This window comes from Mustela nivalis (assembly GCF_964662115.1).
Source record: "Mustela nivalis genome assembly, chromosome: 13".
Taxonomy (NCBI): domain Eukaryota; kingdom Metazoa; phylum Chordata; class Mammalia; order Carnivora; family Mustelidae; genus Mustela; species Mustela nivalis.
Window position 1 is genome coordinate 32,325,090 of NC_139032.1, and position 17,216 is coordinate 32,342,305.

Genomic DNA, 17,216 nt, shown 5'->3' on the forward strand with positions numbered 1-17,216 from the left:
AGTTTTCATAACTACCTGAATCAAAGTGATCTTTCTCCAGGATATCTAGAGGTTCTGTGGAGTCTACAGACTTACTAATTTCTACTTTAGGAGATTCTTTTCCAGGATCTCCTTCACCTTCTTCAGTAGTCCACAGTTCTCTAGTAAATTTATCATGATCAGGCTGTCTTCTGAAATCATCATAGTCTTTCTTTAGGCGGCTCCTGAAATAAAATGCCCAACAAAACCAACAATACATATATATTAGACTCTTGGAAGCTAAACTAACTTTTATTATTATTATTATTATTTTTTAAAGGTAACAATTATTTTTATTATCAGGTGTTCAAAGGATTAACTTTTATTATTTTAAACAATATCTTGAAATACTTTCAATTAAGTCACTAGAAGTTACATTATCAACAACAGCTGAACTATGGACCCAAATGTCCATTGACTAATGAATGGATAAAGAAGATATGGTACATATATACCATGAAATATTACTCAGCCATCAAAAAGAATGAAATCTTGCCATTTGCAACAACATGGATGGAGCTAGAGTGTATTATGCTAAGTGAGATAAGTCAGTCTGAGAAAGACAAATACCATTAAGATTTCACTCATATGTGGGATTTAAGAAATGAAATAGATGAACATAGGGTAGGGGAAAAAAAGTAAGAGAGAGAAACAAACCATAAGAGGCTCATAACGATAGAGACAAACTGAGGGTTGATGTCGGAAGGTGGATAGAGAATGGGATAAGATGGGTGATAGGGATTAAGGAGGGCACTTGTTTTGATGAGAATTGGGTGTTAAATGTAAGCGATGAACCACTGAATTCTACTCCTGAAACCAATATTGCACTGCATGTTAACTAACTAGGATTTAAATAAAAATTTCAAAGAAAAGACTGTCTTTTTTCCACTGTATATTTTTTCCTGTTTTGTCGAAGACTAATTGACCATAGAGTTGAGGGCCCATATCTGGGCTCTCTACTCTGTTCCACTGGTCTATGTGTCTGTTTTTATGCCAGTACCATGCTGTCTTCGTGACCACAGCTTTGTAATAAAGCTTGAAATCAGGTAATGTGATGCCCCCAGTTTTATTTTTGTTTTTCAAGATTTCCTTAGCGATTTGGGGTCTCTTCTGATTCCATACAAATTTCTGGATTATTTGCTCCAGCTCTTTGAAGAATACTGGTGGAATTTTGATTGGAATGGCATGGTGCCGGGAAAACTGGACAGCTATAGGTAGAAGAATGAAATTTGACCATTCTCTTACACTGTACACAAAGATAAACTCAAAATGGATAAAAGACCTCAACATGAGACAGGAATCCATCAGAATCCTAGAGGAGAACATAGGCAGTAATCTCTTCAATATCAGCCACAGCAACTTCTTTCAAGATATGTCTCCAAAGGCAAATAAAACAAAAGCAAAAATAAATTTTTGGGACTTCATCAAAATCAAAAGCTTCTGCACAGCAAAGGAAACAGTCAAGAAAACAAAGAGGCAACCCACGGAATGGGAGAAGATATTTGCAAATGACAGTACAGACAAAAGGTTGATATCCAGGATCTATAATGAACTCCTCAAACTCAACACACACAAAACAGGCAATCATATAAAAAAATGGGCAGAAGATATGAACAGAGACTTCTCCAATGAAGACACACAAATGGCTATCAGACACATGAAAAAATGTTCATCACCATTAGCCCTCAGGGAGATTAAAATTAAAACCACATTGAGATAACACCTTACACCAGTTAGAATGGCCAAAATTAACAAGATAGGAAACAACAAGTGTTGGAGGGGATGTGGAGAAAGGGGACCCTCTTCCACTGTTGGTGGGAATGCAGGTTGGTGCAGCCTCTTTGGAGAACAGTGTGGAGATTCCTCAAGAAATTAAAAATAGAACTTCCCTATGACCCTGTCATTGCACTACTGGGTATTTACCCCAAAGATACAGATGTAGTGAAAAGAAGGGCCATCTGTTCCCCAATGTTTATAGCAGCAATGGCCAGGGTCGCCAAACTGTGGAAAGAACCAAGATGCCCTTCAACGGAAGAATGGATAAGGAAAATGTAGTCCATATACACTATGGAGTATTATGCCTCCATCAGAAAGGATGAATACCCAACTTTTGTAGCAACATGGACGGGACTGGAAGAGATTATGCTGAGTGAAATAAGTCAAGCAGAGAGAGTCAATTATCATATGGTTTCACTTATTTGTGAAGCATAACAAATAGCATGGAGGACATGGGGAGTTAGAGAGGAGAAGGGAGTTGGGGGAAATTGGAAGGGGAGGTGAATCATGAGAGACTATGGACTCTGAAAAACCGTCTGAGGGATTTGAAGTGGCGGGGGGGTGGGAGGTTGGGGTACCAGGTGGTGGGTATAGAGGGCACGGATTGCATGGAGCACTGGGTGTGGTGAAAAAATAATGAATACTGTTATGCTGAAAATAAATAAATTTAATTTAAAAAATTTCAAAGAAAAGAAGTGCATCTAAGATGCTTAGTTCTATCTTGCCAATATTTATCTTTAAAGAGAAAACCCAGGGGATGGGTAGGCAGAGGAAACTGAAAAAGATTATATATACAATTTCAGAATAGAGTGTTCAAACATATCACCAATCTGTCTTTCTAAAGACTGCTGAAAAACCTATTAAATGAGAGAAAGGTAATTTTCTTCTAGCTGCACGAACAGAGATAGATTTGAAATAGTTTTATAATTACTGATTAAAATACAGTGAAAAAGTCCATTTTAAAAAGTTAATCAAATTCTAAACACTCCATAAAAAAACTCCTAGAAGTAATAGATGAATTCAGTAACGTTGCAGGATACAAAAATTAATACCCAGAAATTGGTACTATCTCTATACACTAATAACAAAGTAGCAGAAAGAGGGATTAAGAATACAATTCCATTTATAATTGTACCAAAAAGAAAAAAATTCCCAGGAATAAACTCAAACAAATAGGTGAAAGACCTGTACTCTGAATTATAGAAGACCAATGAAAGAAATTAAAGTTGACACAAATGGAAAGATATTCCATGCTCACTGACTGGAAGAATTAATATTGTTAAATATTCATACTGCCCAAAGCAAACTACAGATTCAGTGCAATCACTATCAAAATACTAAAAGCATTTTTCACAAAACTAGAGGAAAATAATACTAAAATTTGTATGGAACTACAAAAGAGCCTGAATGGCCCAAGCAATTTTGAGCAACAAAATAAAAGCTGTAGGTATCACAATTCCAGACTTCTAGATACACTACAGAACTGAAGTAATCAAAACAGTATGTTATTTAAACAAAACCAGACACATAGATCAAGGGAACAGAATGAAGACTCCAGAAATAAACCCACAGTTATATGGTCAATTAATGTACAACATAAAAGGCAACAATGGGAAAAAGTCTCTTCAATAAATGGTGCTTGGAAAACTTTTACATGTAAAAGATTGAAACTGGACTGACTTCTAACACCATACATCAAAATAAACCCCAAATAGTTAAAGACCTAAATGTGGGACCTAACACTACAAAAATCTTAGAATAGAGGATGTAATTTTTCTAACACTGGCATGGCAACATTTTTTCTAGATTTGTCTCCATTTTAAAACAAGGGAAACAAAAGCAAAAATAAACTACTGGAACTATAAAAATATAAAAAGCTTCTGCAGAGCGAAAGAAACCATCAACAAAACAAAAAGGCTGAATGGAAAAGATATTTGCAAATGATATATCCAGTAAAGGACTACTAACCAAAATATATAAGGAACTTAACAACTCAATACCAAAAAGCGAACAATCTGATTAATTAATGTGCAGAGGACCTGAACAGACATGTTTCCAAAGAAGACATACAGATGGCCAATAGACACAAGAAAAGATGCTCACATCATCAGAGAAATACAAATCAAAACTACAATGAGATAGCACCTTATACTGTCAGAATGGCAAAAATCAAAAAGAAGTAACAGATGTTGCCAATATATATGTTGGCAAGGATGTGGAAAAAAGTGAACCTTGTACACTGTCAGTGGGAATGTAAATTGGTAAAACCACTGTGGAAAACAGTATGGAGGTTTCTCAAAAAAAAGTAAAAAGCAGAAATACCATATGATCTGGTAATTCCGCTACTGCATATTTACCCAAAGAAAAACACTAATTATAAAGGATATATGCACCCCTCTGTTCACTGCAGCATTATTTATAATAGCCAAGATTTGGAAGCAACATAAGTGTCCATAAATAGACAAATGGATAAGGGACATATGGTACTTCTTTCAAACGCACGCGCACACACACACACACAGAATTTTATGCAGCCTTCAGAAAGGATGAGATCATGCCATTGCAACAGCATGGATAGATCCAGAGGTTATTGTCCTGAGTGAAATAAGTCAGAGAAAGACAAATACCATATGATTTCACTCATTATAAAATCTAAAAAAGAAACCAAACTGAATAAACATACAACAAAAACAAGCAGAGTCTGACTTTACAAATACAGCAAATTAACTGAAGGCTGCCACAGAGGGAAGGGGTGTGTGGGATGTTAAAAATGCATGAAGGAAGTTGGAGATACAAGCTTCCAGTTTGGGAATAAGTAAGTCACAAGAGTAAAAGGTATACTGTAATGAATACAGTCAATGCTGTTGCAATTGTGTTGTATGGTGATAGATGGTAGTTACACTTCAGGGGAGCACAGCATTATGAATAAACTTATCCTATCACTGTGTTGTACAACTGAAACTATAACATTATGTGCCACCTATACTCAAAAAAATTGTTTAAAATGTTAACCAAGAAATTCTAGGAAACAGTACTTACTATTTTTGATTTATACAGACAATAGCAAATTAAAAAAAAATCCATCATTTAATCCTGAGAGTAATCATATTTAAACATTTTTATCTCACTAGAAATATTTTTTAATTAAACATAGAGAAACAAGCTGAAAAGTGATCTTTCAGTGACCCTTTTCATATAAAAACGTAAGAGCTATATTTCTATAAAGCTATGGAGAGATGGAAACATTTCCAAATGATAGACTATTTTGGAGTGCCTTTATTATTTCTTTTGCTTTCAACTGTGTTTTTCTATTCTACCTCTGAAGTTTACTTTATAGTTTATTTTGTTTGAAAAAAATCTGAATAAATATTTTACAATTTGTATTTACTACAAATTCTTATTTGTGCATACTGAAGTTTACATCTCACCTCTGCCACCACTGAAGAGTTATGAGACTTTGGGGAAGCTCCTTAAACTTTCTAAGTATCAGCTTACATCATAACAATGGGGATAACAGTACTTGCCTCATAGTATGTGTGGCACACAGAGTAACTGTAAAATTAATCTCCTTTTAGAAATACCTACATGGGGGCAGTATGAAGTTCCTTCCTTTTCAGCCCTCTTCTCTATCTCAGCTATTTTGTTTTATTTTCTTTTCAGGGAAAATAGAAGCAATCAGACAAGCATGTTCATATGCTCACATCTTATCTGCCACTTAATTTCATTTGTACTCATACTCTCTCTTCCTATCTAAGGTAATCTCTCTCTTTATGCATCCTTTCTCATCTATCCGTGGATATTACTCTACCAAATGTCCCTTCCTTTTCCTAAGTCCATTTTAGCTTATTAGCTCATTTCTACCATTATACAGAAAGCTATTTCTCCACTAATGACAACAAACAAAACAAAACCACCTTCTCTCTCTTGACTCCAACCTGTCCTTCCAGCTACTGCCCTGTTTCCTCTGCTCCACTCCCTAACAAAACTCCAAACCCTCTCCCCTAATTCTCATGAATAGACTCTACCTTACTGAACATTCCTTCTCTGTCTCTTCTGCTGAGTCTTACTCCTTTCCACCACCTCTAAAGGCTGGAATGCCCCAGGGTTCAATCTCTCCTCTTCTCTGTGTTCCCATTCTAGATGATTTCTACTGGTCTCATAGCTTAAATATAATCTATAGCCTGACAACTCCTAAATTTATGCCTCCATCTGGCTTACTCCCTTGAACTGGGACTCATATACTAAACTGCCTACTCAATAAGTTCAGCTGGATATCTAGAAATCGTATCAAACTTCACATGTTGGCCCAAACTCTTGAGTCCCTTATCTACAAACCTGCTGCTCCTTTAGTTTCCCCTATTTAAACTAATGACAATTCTGTAATTCCAGTTGTTTAGACCAAAAATATTGGGCATCATCTTTTTACCCTTCATTTTTTTCTGACACTCTATATCCAATGTTTAAGAAAATTCTGCCAGTCCATCCAGAATCCAACCATTCCTTGCCATCTGCATTGCTATTATTGGGGAACATCATCAAAAAGATGTTTACTGCCAATTGACCCATGAGTTGGACCTAGGGACTCAAAGGCTCCTCATTCCCTCCTTCTGGAATATAGATTCTACTTGCCTTTCCTCCTTTGAGAGGCTGACACAGTCTTGAGACAGTGATGGGATGCTGAAAACACCTGTAAAGATACGTGGCTGCATCCAGTTAAGGCTTCTTATATAAAGTTTTAAGATCTGGTGGGCAGGTACAGAGATCCATTTGTCTTGCTGCCCCCCACAACAAGCCTCATTGAATTTAAGTTCCATTTACTTATTTAAACGGTCACCTATAAACGTGGAGTGGCCTGCTTCTTTCTTTGTTTCTCCTTGCCCTCTGAATACAAATGCCAGGGAAATTCCTAAGAGGACTGCAAATCAACAACTAGCTACTACCCTGTTCCAAGCCACCATCATTTTTTTTTGCCTGGATTATTGCTTTTTGTAACTGATCTCCTTGTTGTCCCACTTCACTAATCTCAACACAATAGGCAGTGTGAGTGCTTTAAAAGATACGTCAGATAATATCCCTCCTCTGCTTAAAAACCTTCAATGGTTATCTCATATTAGAGTAAAAACAAGTCCTTAAAGACATACATGACCTGGCTGTGATTCCCCATACTTCTCTGATTCTTGACTCTTAGCACTTTCCTCCTCACTCACTCAGCCCTGGTTCACTTGTCTCTTTGCATTTCCTCTAAATGCCAAACATGACACCAGCCTTAGGGCTTCCACATCTTTTCTTTCAGATATCCACATGGCTCTCTCCCTTCTTTGTTTCAGGTCTCTGTTTGAGTATCAGCTTATCAGGGGAGCCTGCCCTGACACCCTATTAAAAGAGCAATCCTCATCCCATCCAAGCTAAGTATTTCCTATTCTCCTCACCCTACTTTATAGTTCTTCATAGCACTTATCACTAACTGACATTTTGAGTTCATCTGTTTACTCCCAGAATGCAAGCCACAGATGAAGTCAGAAATCAGTAACAGAAGGAAAACTGGAAAATCCACAGATTTATGGAAATTAAACAACACACTCAAACAACCAATAGATCAAAGAAATTAAAAGAAAAATTAGAAGATACCTATAGATAAATGGAAATAAAAACACGACATGCCAAAACAGTGCTAAGAAAGAAACAGAGCTACAAATAAATGCTTATACCAAAAAACAAGAAAGATCTGAAATCAACAACCTAACTTTGTAACTTCAGGAATTAGAATAAGAAAACAAATTAAATCTAAAGCTAATGGAAGGAAATAATAAAGATTATATCAGAGATCAACAAAACAAAGAGAGGAAATCAATGAAATCGAAATTTTCTTTTTTGAAAGTATCAACAAAATTAACAAGCTGTTAGCTAGATGAACTCAGACAAAAAAAGAGAGACTCAAATCAGGAAAATCAAAGATGAAAGTGAGGCCATTATAACTGATTCTATAAAAATAAAAAGAATTATTAGATTACTATGAAAATTGTTTTCCACCAAATTGGAAAACTTAAATGAAATAGACAAATTCCTAAAAGTAAAAATCTACCAGGATTAAGTCACAAAGAAACAGAAAATCTGAATACACCTGTAACTATTAAAGGAGAATGAATTGGGGCGCCTGGGTGGCTCAGAGGGTTAAGCCGCTGCCTTCGGCTCGGGTCATGATCTCAGGGTCCTGGGATTGAGTCCCGCGTTGGGCTCTCTGCTTGGCAGGGAGCCTGCTTCCCGCTCTCTCTCTCTCTCTCTGCCAGTCTCTCTACCTACCTGTGATCTCTCTCTGTCAAATAAATAAATAAAATCTTAAAAAAAAAAAAAAAGAAAACTCTACTGAGTTTCTTTCTTAAAGGAGAATGAATAAATAATTTAAAAATTTCTCAACAAAAAAGAGCCTTGGATCTGATGGATTCACTGGTGAATTCTACCAAACACTTAAAAAAGAACTAGTACCATTCCTTTTCTAACTTTTCCCAAAAAACTGAAAAGAAATACACACTTTCTAACTTATTCTTTGAGGTTAGGCATGACACCAATGCCAAAGCCTGACAAGGACACTATAAGAAAACTATAGATGAGAAATCTATAGATGATATATAGAGAATATATTTCTATATCATATATATCTATATTTATATTTATAGATATGTATCTCTATATAAATTGATATATATCTATATATATAGAAAGATATATTTCTATATTTCTATAGAAATCTATAGAAAACTACAGATGAGAATTTTTTTTTTGGGGGTTTATATTTTGATTCCCGCTGGTTAACATAGTGTTACACTGTTTTGAAGTGTACAATATAGTGATTCAACAATTCAATACATCACCCTGGTGCTTACCACCGGAAGCTCACTCCTTAAAGCCACCACATATTTAACCCATGCCTCACTCACCTCCTTTCTGATAACCATCAGTTTGTTCTCTATAGTTAAGAGTCTGTTTCCAGGTTTCTTTTTTTTCCTTTGCTTGTTTTGTTTCTTAAATTATACATAGGAGTGAAATCATGGTATTTGTCTTTTCCTGATTGACTTATTTTGATTAGCATTATACTCTAGCTCTATCCATGTTATTGCAAATGACAAGATTTCATTCTTCTTTATGGCTGAATAATATTCCTCTGTCTCTGTGTGTGTGTGTGTGTGTGCGTGCGCGCATGCATGCACATGCACAAGTGCATACCATTTCTTTATCCATTCATCAATCAATGGACACTTGGAATGCTTCCATATCTTCGCTATTATAAACAATGCTGGTGTAACACAGGGATGCAAGTATCCCTTTGAATTAGTATTTTTGTATTTTGGGGGTAAATACCCAATAGTAACATTGCTGGATCATAAGATAGTTTTACTTTTAACTTTTTGAGGAGCCTCCATACTGTTTTCCACAGTATCTGTAGCAGTATTTATTCCCACCAACACTGTAAGGGTTCCCCTTTCTCTACATCTTAGCCAACATCTGTTTTTATGTTGTTGATTTTAGCCCTTCTGACAGGTGTGAGGGGATTTCCATTGTAGTTTTGATTCCCAAGTCTCTGATAAATTATGATGAGCATCTTTTTATGTGTCCATTTGCCATCTGGATATCTTTTTTGGAGGAATGTCTGTTCACGCTGCCTATTTTTTTAAACTCGATTATTTGTTTTTTGGGTGTTAGTTGTATAAGCTTTTATATATTTTGGATACTATCCCTTTGTCAGATATGTCATTTGTCATTATCCTCTACCATTCTGAAGCTGCCTTTCAGTTTTGTTGTTTCCTTCTCTATGCAGAAGCTTTTTATTTTGATTCAGTCCCAGTAGTTTATTTTTGCTTTTGTTTTCCTTACCTCAGGAGACATACTTAGAAAGATATTATGGCCAGTGTCAAAGAAGTTATGCCTGTGTCCTCTTCTAGAATTTTTATGGTTTCAGGTCTCACATTTAAGTCTTTAATCCATTTTGAATTTAGTTTTGTGTATAGTGTAAGAAAGGGGTCCAGTTTCTTTCTCTTGCATCCTTCTGTTTAGTTTTCCCAGACCGTCCTTTTCCCATTGGATATTCCTACCTGCTTTGCTGAAGATTAACCGGCCATATAATTTGTGTATTGATTTCTGGGTTTTCTAAACTGTTTCATTGATCTATGTGCCTTTTTTTGTGCCAGTACAATAAATACTATTTTGATTACTACAGTTCTGTAATACAACTTGAAGTTCGAAATTGTGATGCCTCCAGCTTTGCTTTCCATTTACAAGACTGCTTTGGCTATTCAGGATCTTTTGCAGTTCCATGCAAATTTAGGATTGTCAGTTCTTGGTCTATTAAAAAAAGTGCTGCTGATATTTTGATAGGGATTGCATTAAATCTGTAGATTGTGAATTTGGGTGGTACAGACATTTTAACAGTATTTGTTCTTCCAATTCTTGAGCATAGAATGTCTTTCCATTTCTTTGTATCTTCTTCAATTTCTTTCACCACTGTTTTTTATTAGATTTGCATACACGTCTTTTATCTCTTTGTGTGTGTGTGTGTGCTAGTTGCTAGAAATAGGTTCTAGGTTGTTTATTTTGGGTGCAAATATAAATGGGATTTATTCCTTAATTTCCCTTTCTGCTGCTTCATTATTAGGGTATAGAAATGCTACAGACTTCTGTACACTGATTTTCTATCCTATGACTCTAGTAAATTTATGTATCAGTTCAAGCAATCTTTTGGTGGAGTCTTTCTGGCTTTCTATACAGAGTATTATATCATCTGCAAATAGTGAAAGTTTTACTTCTTCCTTGATGATTTGTATGCCTTTTATTTTTTGTTTTCTGACCTTTACGGCTAGGACTTTCAGAACTATGTTTAATAAAAGTGGTGAGAGGGGACATCGTTCCCTTGTTCCTGGTCTTAGGAGAAAAGCTCTGTTTTCCCCATCTAAGGATGGTGTTAAAAAAAAAAAAACAGGGATGATGTCAGCTGTGGGTTTTTAATGTATGGCCTTTATTATGTTGAGGTATGTTCCCATAAACCTACTTTGTTGAAGGTTTTTATCATGAATGGATGCTGTACTTTGTCAAATGCTTTTTTGCATCTATTAGAAAGATCATATGGTGACCTTTCTTTTACTGATGCAATCAATTTGCAAATACTGAACTACCACTGTATCCAGGAATAAATTCCACTTGATTGTGGTGAATGATTTTTTTAATGTATTGTTGAATTTGGTTTGCTAGTATTTGTTCAGGAATTTTGCATCTATTTTCATCAGGGATACTGGCCTATCTTTTAGTGGTATCTTTGGTTTGGGTATCAGGATAATGTTGGGCGCTTCACAGAATGAACATTAAAGTTTTCCTTTCTTTTCTCTGTCTTGGAATAATTTAGGTAGAATAGTAACTCTTTAAATATTCGGTCAAATTCACCTGTGAAGCCATCTCGTCCTGGAGTTTTGTTTGTTGGGGGAATTTTTTGGTTATTCATTCAATTCTTGCTGGTTATATGAGACTGTTCAAATTTTTTATTTCCTCCTGTTTCAGTTTTGGTAGCTTATAGGTTTCTAGTAATTTATCCACTTCTAGGCTGTCCAATTTGTTGGCATATAGTTTTTCACAATATTCTCTTTTAACTGTTTGTACATCTGTGGGATTGGCTGTTATTTCTCTTCTCTCATTTGTGATTTTGTTTGAGTTCTTTCTCTTTCTTTCTTTGTAAGTCTGCCTAAATGTTAACTAATTTTATTGATTTTTTTAAAAGATTTTATTTATTTGACAGAGAGAGAGAAATCACAAGTAGGCAGAGAGGCAGGCAGAGAGAGAGAGAGGGGAGGAAGCAGGCTCCCTGCAAAGCAGAGAGCCCGATGCGGGGCTCGATCCCAGGACCCTGGGATCATGACCCAAGCCGAAGGCAGAGGCTTTTTAACCCACTGAGCCACCCAGGCACCCCAATTTTATTGATTTTTGTTCAAAGAAATAGTTCCTGCTTTCAATGATCTGTTCTTTTTTTTTAGTTTCTATATCATTTATTTTGGTTCCAGTCTTTATTCTATTCTTCCTTCTGCTGGTTTTAGATTTTTATTGTTCTTTCTCTCATTTTCTTAGATGTAAAGTTGGGCTGTTTATTTGAGATTTTTCTTGCTTCTTGAGGTAGGCTTATATTGCTATAAACATCTCTCTTAGGACTGGTTTTGTTGCATCCCAAAGGTTTGGACTCCTGTGTTTTCCTTTTCATTTGTTTCCATGTATTTTTTTTTTTAATATCTTCTTTGATCTCCTTGTTAACCGAATCATTGTTTAGTAGCATGTTATTCAATCTCCATGTATTAGTGTTCTTTTAAGATTTTTTCTTATGGTTGCCTTCTAGTTTCACAGCATTGTGGTCAGAAAAGACACATGGTAGGACTTTGATCTTGAGTTTGTTCAGGTTTGTTTTGTGGGCTAATATGGTATTTCTGGAGAACATTCCATATGCATTTGAAAAGAATGTATATTTTGCTGTTTTAGGATGGAATATTCTGAATAATCTGTTAAATACCACCTGGTCCAGTGTGTCCTTCAAAACCAAATGGTTTCCTTGTTGATTTTCTGTTTAGATGACCTGTCTATTGATGTAAGTGGGGTGTTAAAGTCCCCTACTGTTATTGTATTATTATCAATTAATCCTTTATGTTTGTTATTAACTATTTTATGTACCTGGGTGCTCCTACGATGGGTGCCTAAAAATTTACAGTTCTTGTATCTTCTTGTTGAATTTTCCCCTTTATCACCATATAATATCCCCCTTTGTCTCTTGTTATGGTATTTTTAGTCACTTAGTTTTTTGTTTTTTTTTTTTTTACAGTTCTGTTTTAAAGTCTAGCTTGTGCAATATATTAAAACTCCAGCTTTCTTTTGAGATTGATTTGCATGACAAATGTTTCTTCAGCTCCCCACCTTCAGTCTGCAGGTGTCTTCTTGTCTGAAATGAGTCTCTTGTAGGCAGCATATAGATGGATCTTGTTTTTTTATCCGTTATGTCATTCTATGTCTTCCGACTGGAAGATTTAGTCCATTTACACCCAGAGTAATTACTGACAGTATGTATTTACTGTTATTTTATCACTTGTTTTGTGATTGTTTCTCAAGATTTTTTCCTGATACTTTTTTTGTCTTTCTCTCTTAAATGTTTTGCTGATTTTCTTTAGTATATATTCGGATTTCTTTCTCTTTATTCTTTGCATGTTTATTAGTGGCTTTTTATACATGGCTATCATTAGTGTTGTATATAATCTTCTGCATATAGCAGTCTATATTAATCCTGACAGTGATTTAAGTTTGAACCCATTTGTTTCGCCTCTGTTATATTTTATATTCTTTCTTTTGTGAGTTTCCTGATATTTTTTTTTTAACAGAAACACTCACTTTTACTGCTTTTGTGTTTTCATTCCTTTATACTGTCATTTTTGGTTTCTCCTTTCCACTTGAAGTGTCCCCTTTAATATTTCTTGCAGAGCTGACTTAGTGGTCAACAACTCCTTCAATTTTTATTTGTCTGGGCAACTTTTTAATCTTTCCTTCTATTCTGAATAATTGCCTTGCTGGATAGTGTTCTTGGCTGCAGATTTTCCCCATTTATCATTCTGAATATATCATGCCACTCCTCTACAGTTTGCAAAGCTTCTGTTGTAAAATCTCCTGGCCTTAGCTTTTAAGATTTTTAAAAACTTAAAAAAAATTTTATTTATTTTTTAATTATTATTTTTAAGATATAATGTACTATTTGTTTGAGGGGTACAGGTCTGTGATTCATCAGTCTTACACAACACACAGTGCTCCCCACAATACATATCCTCCCCAAAGTCCATCACCCAGCCACCCCATCCCTCCCAGCAACCCTCAGTCTGTTTCCTGAGATTAAGAATCTCTTATGGTTTGTCACCCTCTCTGGTTTCATCTTGTTTCATTTTTCCCTCTCTTCCCCTATAATCCTTTGTCTTGTTTCTCAAATTCCACCTATCAGTGAGATCATATGATCACTGTCTTTCTCTGATTAACTTATTTCATTTAGCAAAATACCTTCTAGTTCCATCCATGTCATTGCAAATGGCAGGATTTCATTTTTGGTGGCTGCATAATATTCCATTATATATCACATCTTCTTTATCCATTCATCTGTTGATGGACATCTGGGCTCTTTCCATAGTTTGGCTATTGTGGACATTGCTGCTATCAACATTGTGATGCAGGTGCCCCTTTGAACTACATTTGTATCTTTGGGGTAAATACCCACTAGTGCAACTGTTGGGTCATAGGGTAGCTCTATTTTCAACTTTCTAAGGCACCTCTATATGGTTTTCCAGAGTGGCTACACCAGCTTGCATTTCCAGCAGCAGTGCAATAGGGTTCCCTTTTCTCTGCATCCTTGCCAATATATGTAGCTATTCTAACTGGCATGAGATGGTATCTCATTGTGGTTTTGATTTGTATTTCCCTGATGCCTAGTGATGTTGAGCACTTTCTCATGTGTCTGTTGGTCATATGGATGTTTTCTCTACAGAAATGTCTGTTCATGTCTTTTGCCCATTTCCTGATTGGATTATTTGCTCCTTGTTTGATAAATTCTTTATAGATTTTGGATTCTAGCACTTTATCTGATAAGACATTTGCAAAGATCTTCTCCCATTCTGTCCACTGTCTTGTCAACTGTTTCCTTTGCCGTGCACAAGCTTTTTATCTTGATGAAGTCCCAACAGTTCATTTTTGCCCTGCTTCCCTTGCCTTTGGTGATGTGTCTAGGAAGAAACTGCTGCCACTGAGGTCGAAGAGGTTGCTGCCTGCATTCTCCTCTAGGATTTTGATGGATTCCCATCTCACACTGAGGTATTTCATCCATTTTGAGTCCATTTTTGTGTATGGTGTAAGGAAACGGTCCAGTTTCACTCTTCTGCATATGGCTGTCCAATGTTCCCAGCACCATTTGTTGAAAGAGTCTCTTTTTTCCATTGGATATTCTTTCCTGCTTTGTTGAAGATTAGTTGACCATACAGTTGAGGGTCCATTTCTGGGTTCTCTTTTCTGTTCCATTGATCTATGTGTCTGTTTTTTTGCCAGTATCATACTGTCTTGACTACAGATTTATAATAGAACTTGAAGTCCAGGATTGTGACGCCACAGTTTTAGTTTTCCTTTTCAAAATTCCTCTGGCTATTTGGGGGTCCTTCCTGGTTCCATCCAAATTTACTGAATTCCTGTATGAATTCCAAAGACTTTTTTCCTTTATTACTGTATGTTGCCAATTTAATTACAATATGTCTTAGTGTGGATCTGCTGTTGTTGATTTTGATGGGAGTTCTCTGTACTTCCTGGATTTGGTTATCTGTTTCCTTCCCCAGGTTACAGAAATCACCTTTTATTTCTTCAAATAAATTTTCTGTCCACTTTTCTCTCTCTTCTTCTTCTGGGACTCCTATAATACAAATGTTAGTACGTTTGATGGAGCCACTGAGTTCCCTAAGTCTATTCTTGTTTTGTGTAATTCTTTTTTTCTTTTATTCAGCTTGATTGCTTTCCATTGCTCTGTCTTCAAGGTCACTAATTTATTCTCTTGCTTCTTTCATCCTGCTATATTCCATCCAGTGTATTTCTCATTTCATTTATTAAGCCCTTTATCTCTGCTATGTTATTCCTTTTATTTTTACAATTTTATTTTTAATTAATCTGTATACCCAATGTGGGGCCTCAACTTGCAAGATCAAGAATGTAATGCTCTACTGACTAGGCCAGTAAGGTGCCCCTCTATATTATTCCCTAATTCTGTGTTAAGGGTCTCACTCATGTCTTCCACTCTTTTTTCAAGTCTAGTGAGTGTTCTTATGATCATTGCTTTAAATTCTTGAGATATCAGGCACGTTTCTTCTATCTGTTTGGCTTAGATCTCTGGCTGTGGCCTTATCCTGCTTTCATCTGGGATAAATTTCTCTATCTCATTTTGTCTGCCTCTCTGTGTCTGTTTCTCTCTGTTAAGAAAGTCACCTATGGGGGCGCCTGGGTGGCTAAATGGGTTAAGCTGCTGCCTTCGGCTCAGGTCATGATCTCAGGGTCCTGGGATCGAGTCCCGCATAGAGCTCTCTGCTCAGCAGGGAGCCTGCTTCCTCCTCTCTCTCTGCCTGCCCCTCTGCCTACTTGTGATCTCTGTCAAATAAATAAGTAAAATCTTAAAAAAAAAAAAAAAAAAAGAAAAGAAAGAAAGTCACCTATGTCATCTGCTCTTAAAAGAAATGACTTCATGAAGAGGCAGTCCTGGAGTCCCTTGAAGTGCAGTGCCCCCTGTTAAACAGAACCTGGCACTTTAGGGGAGTATCCTACGTGTGTTGTTTACATCCTGCTGTTATGTCTGAGTCACTTTTCCTTTCAGTGAAGCCATCTGCACTGACCCTCTTGCCTGTTGTGGTATGTGCTTACTATCTGGTGTTAGTGGGACTCAAGCAGACCAGTTCTGAGGGGGCATGCCCACCAGGGAACTTGGGAGTGGAGTACTGGTGTTAGCTAAATTGCACTGGGCAACTAGTCCTATGCCAGATCTCCCAAAATGCTGTGGCTGCTGGGGATGTGAAGCTTGTGGAGAGCATACGATAATGGCTGGGCATGGTCTGCAGCAGCAGGTATGATGAGGGAAGAGAATGCAAGCTGAGGACAAAGCAGAAGCTGATATCCCACACCACCCACCCTCCCATGGTTCCTCAGGCACTCCTGGCTGGCCTAAGGCCAAGGAAAGGCCTCTATAGAGATCACAATCTTGTAAGACCTGACTCTCTCGCAGTTTACAAATGTTTTAGAAATCTATAAGAACAAAGCATTTCTATCAATAACCTAGCTTCCAGAAGAACATGTAGATATAATATAATGTTCTTATAATCTACAGCCCATTAACAGACACTTGAAGCAGGCAGAGTATAATGTTCCTCCAGGAAGTTCCCAACTATCTTCATGTTAATGCCTTGCTACAGGGAAAAACCCTAACTTGACAATGATAAGGCCTCCAGTATCCTGTGAGTCTTAACATAGAAAAATCCTTTTGAAACCTCCCTTTTTCCTTACCTGCCCCGAACACACTCCTCACAACCCTAGGGCAGCAGCTCTTTCTGCCCACTGGTCCTGTCACCGTACTTTAATAAAGACCGTTTTGCACCAAAGATGTCTGAAGAATTATTTCTTGGTCACTGGCTCCGGACTCCACCCCACTGAACCTCACCTATATTCCAAAACCCCATCAGGTATACACCCAGAGTCTGGGCTTTAACAAAATTTGCTCTGCGCCCCAGGTCCAGGCTACAAATATCTGTGCAGCCTCCTCTCCCACAGGGAGTTTATGGTTATGCTGGGGGCTGGGGGAGGAAAATGGTACATGCCAGTTCCCTCATTTTCAAAGAAATCTATCATTA

The 17,216-nt window shown here is 36.7% G+C and overlaps 1 protein-coding gene across 6 annotated transcripts in view; it reads right to left on the bottom strand.

The window, feature by feature from the left end:
* BRD10 (bromodomain containing 10) overlaps positions 1–17,216 on the bottom strand; it is a 142,269-nt gene that overhangs the window by 5,317 nt on the left and 119,736 nt on the right. For 5 of the 6 annotated variants that reach the window (XM_082696501.1, XM_082696498.1, XM_082696496.1 and 2 more), the window contains one exon: positions 16–203. In XM_082696501.1, the coding sequence (XP_082552627.1) occupies positions 16–203 (188 nt within the window). The remainder of the gene's footprint in view (positions 1–15; positions 204–17,216) is intronic. The other variant, XM_082696497.1, reaches the window with a different exon arrangement.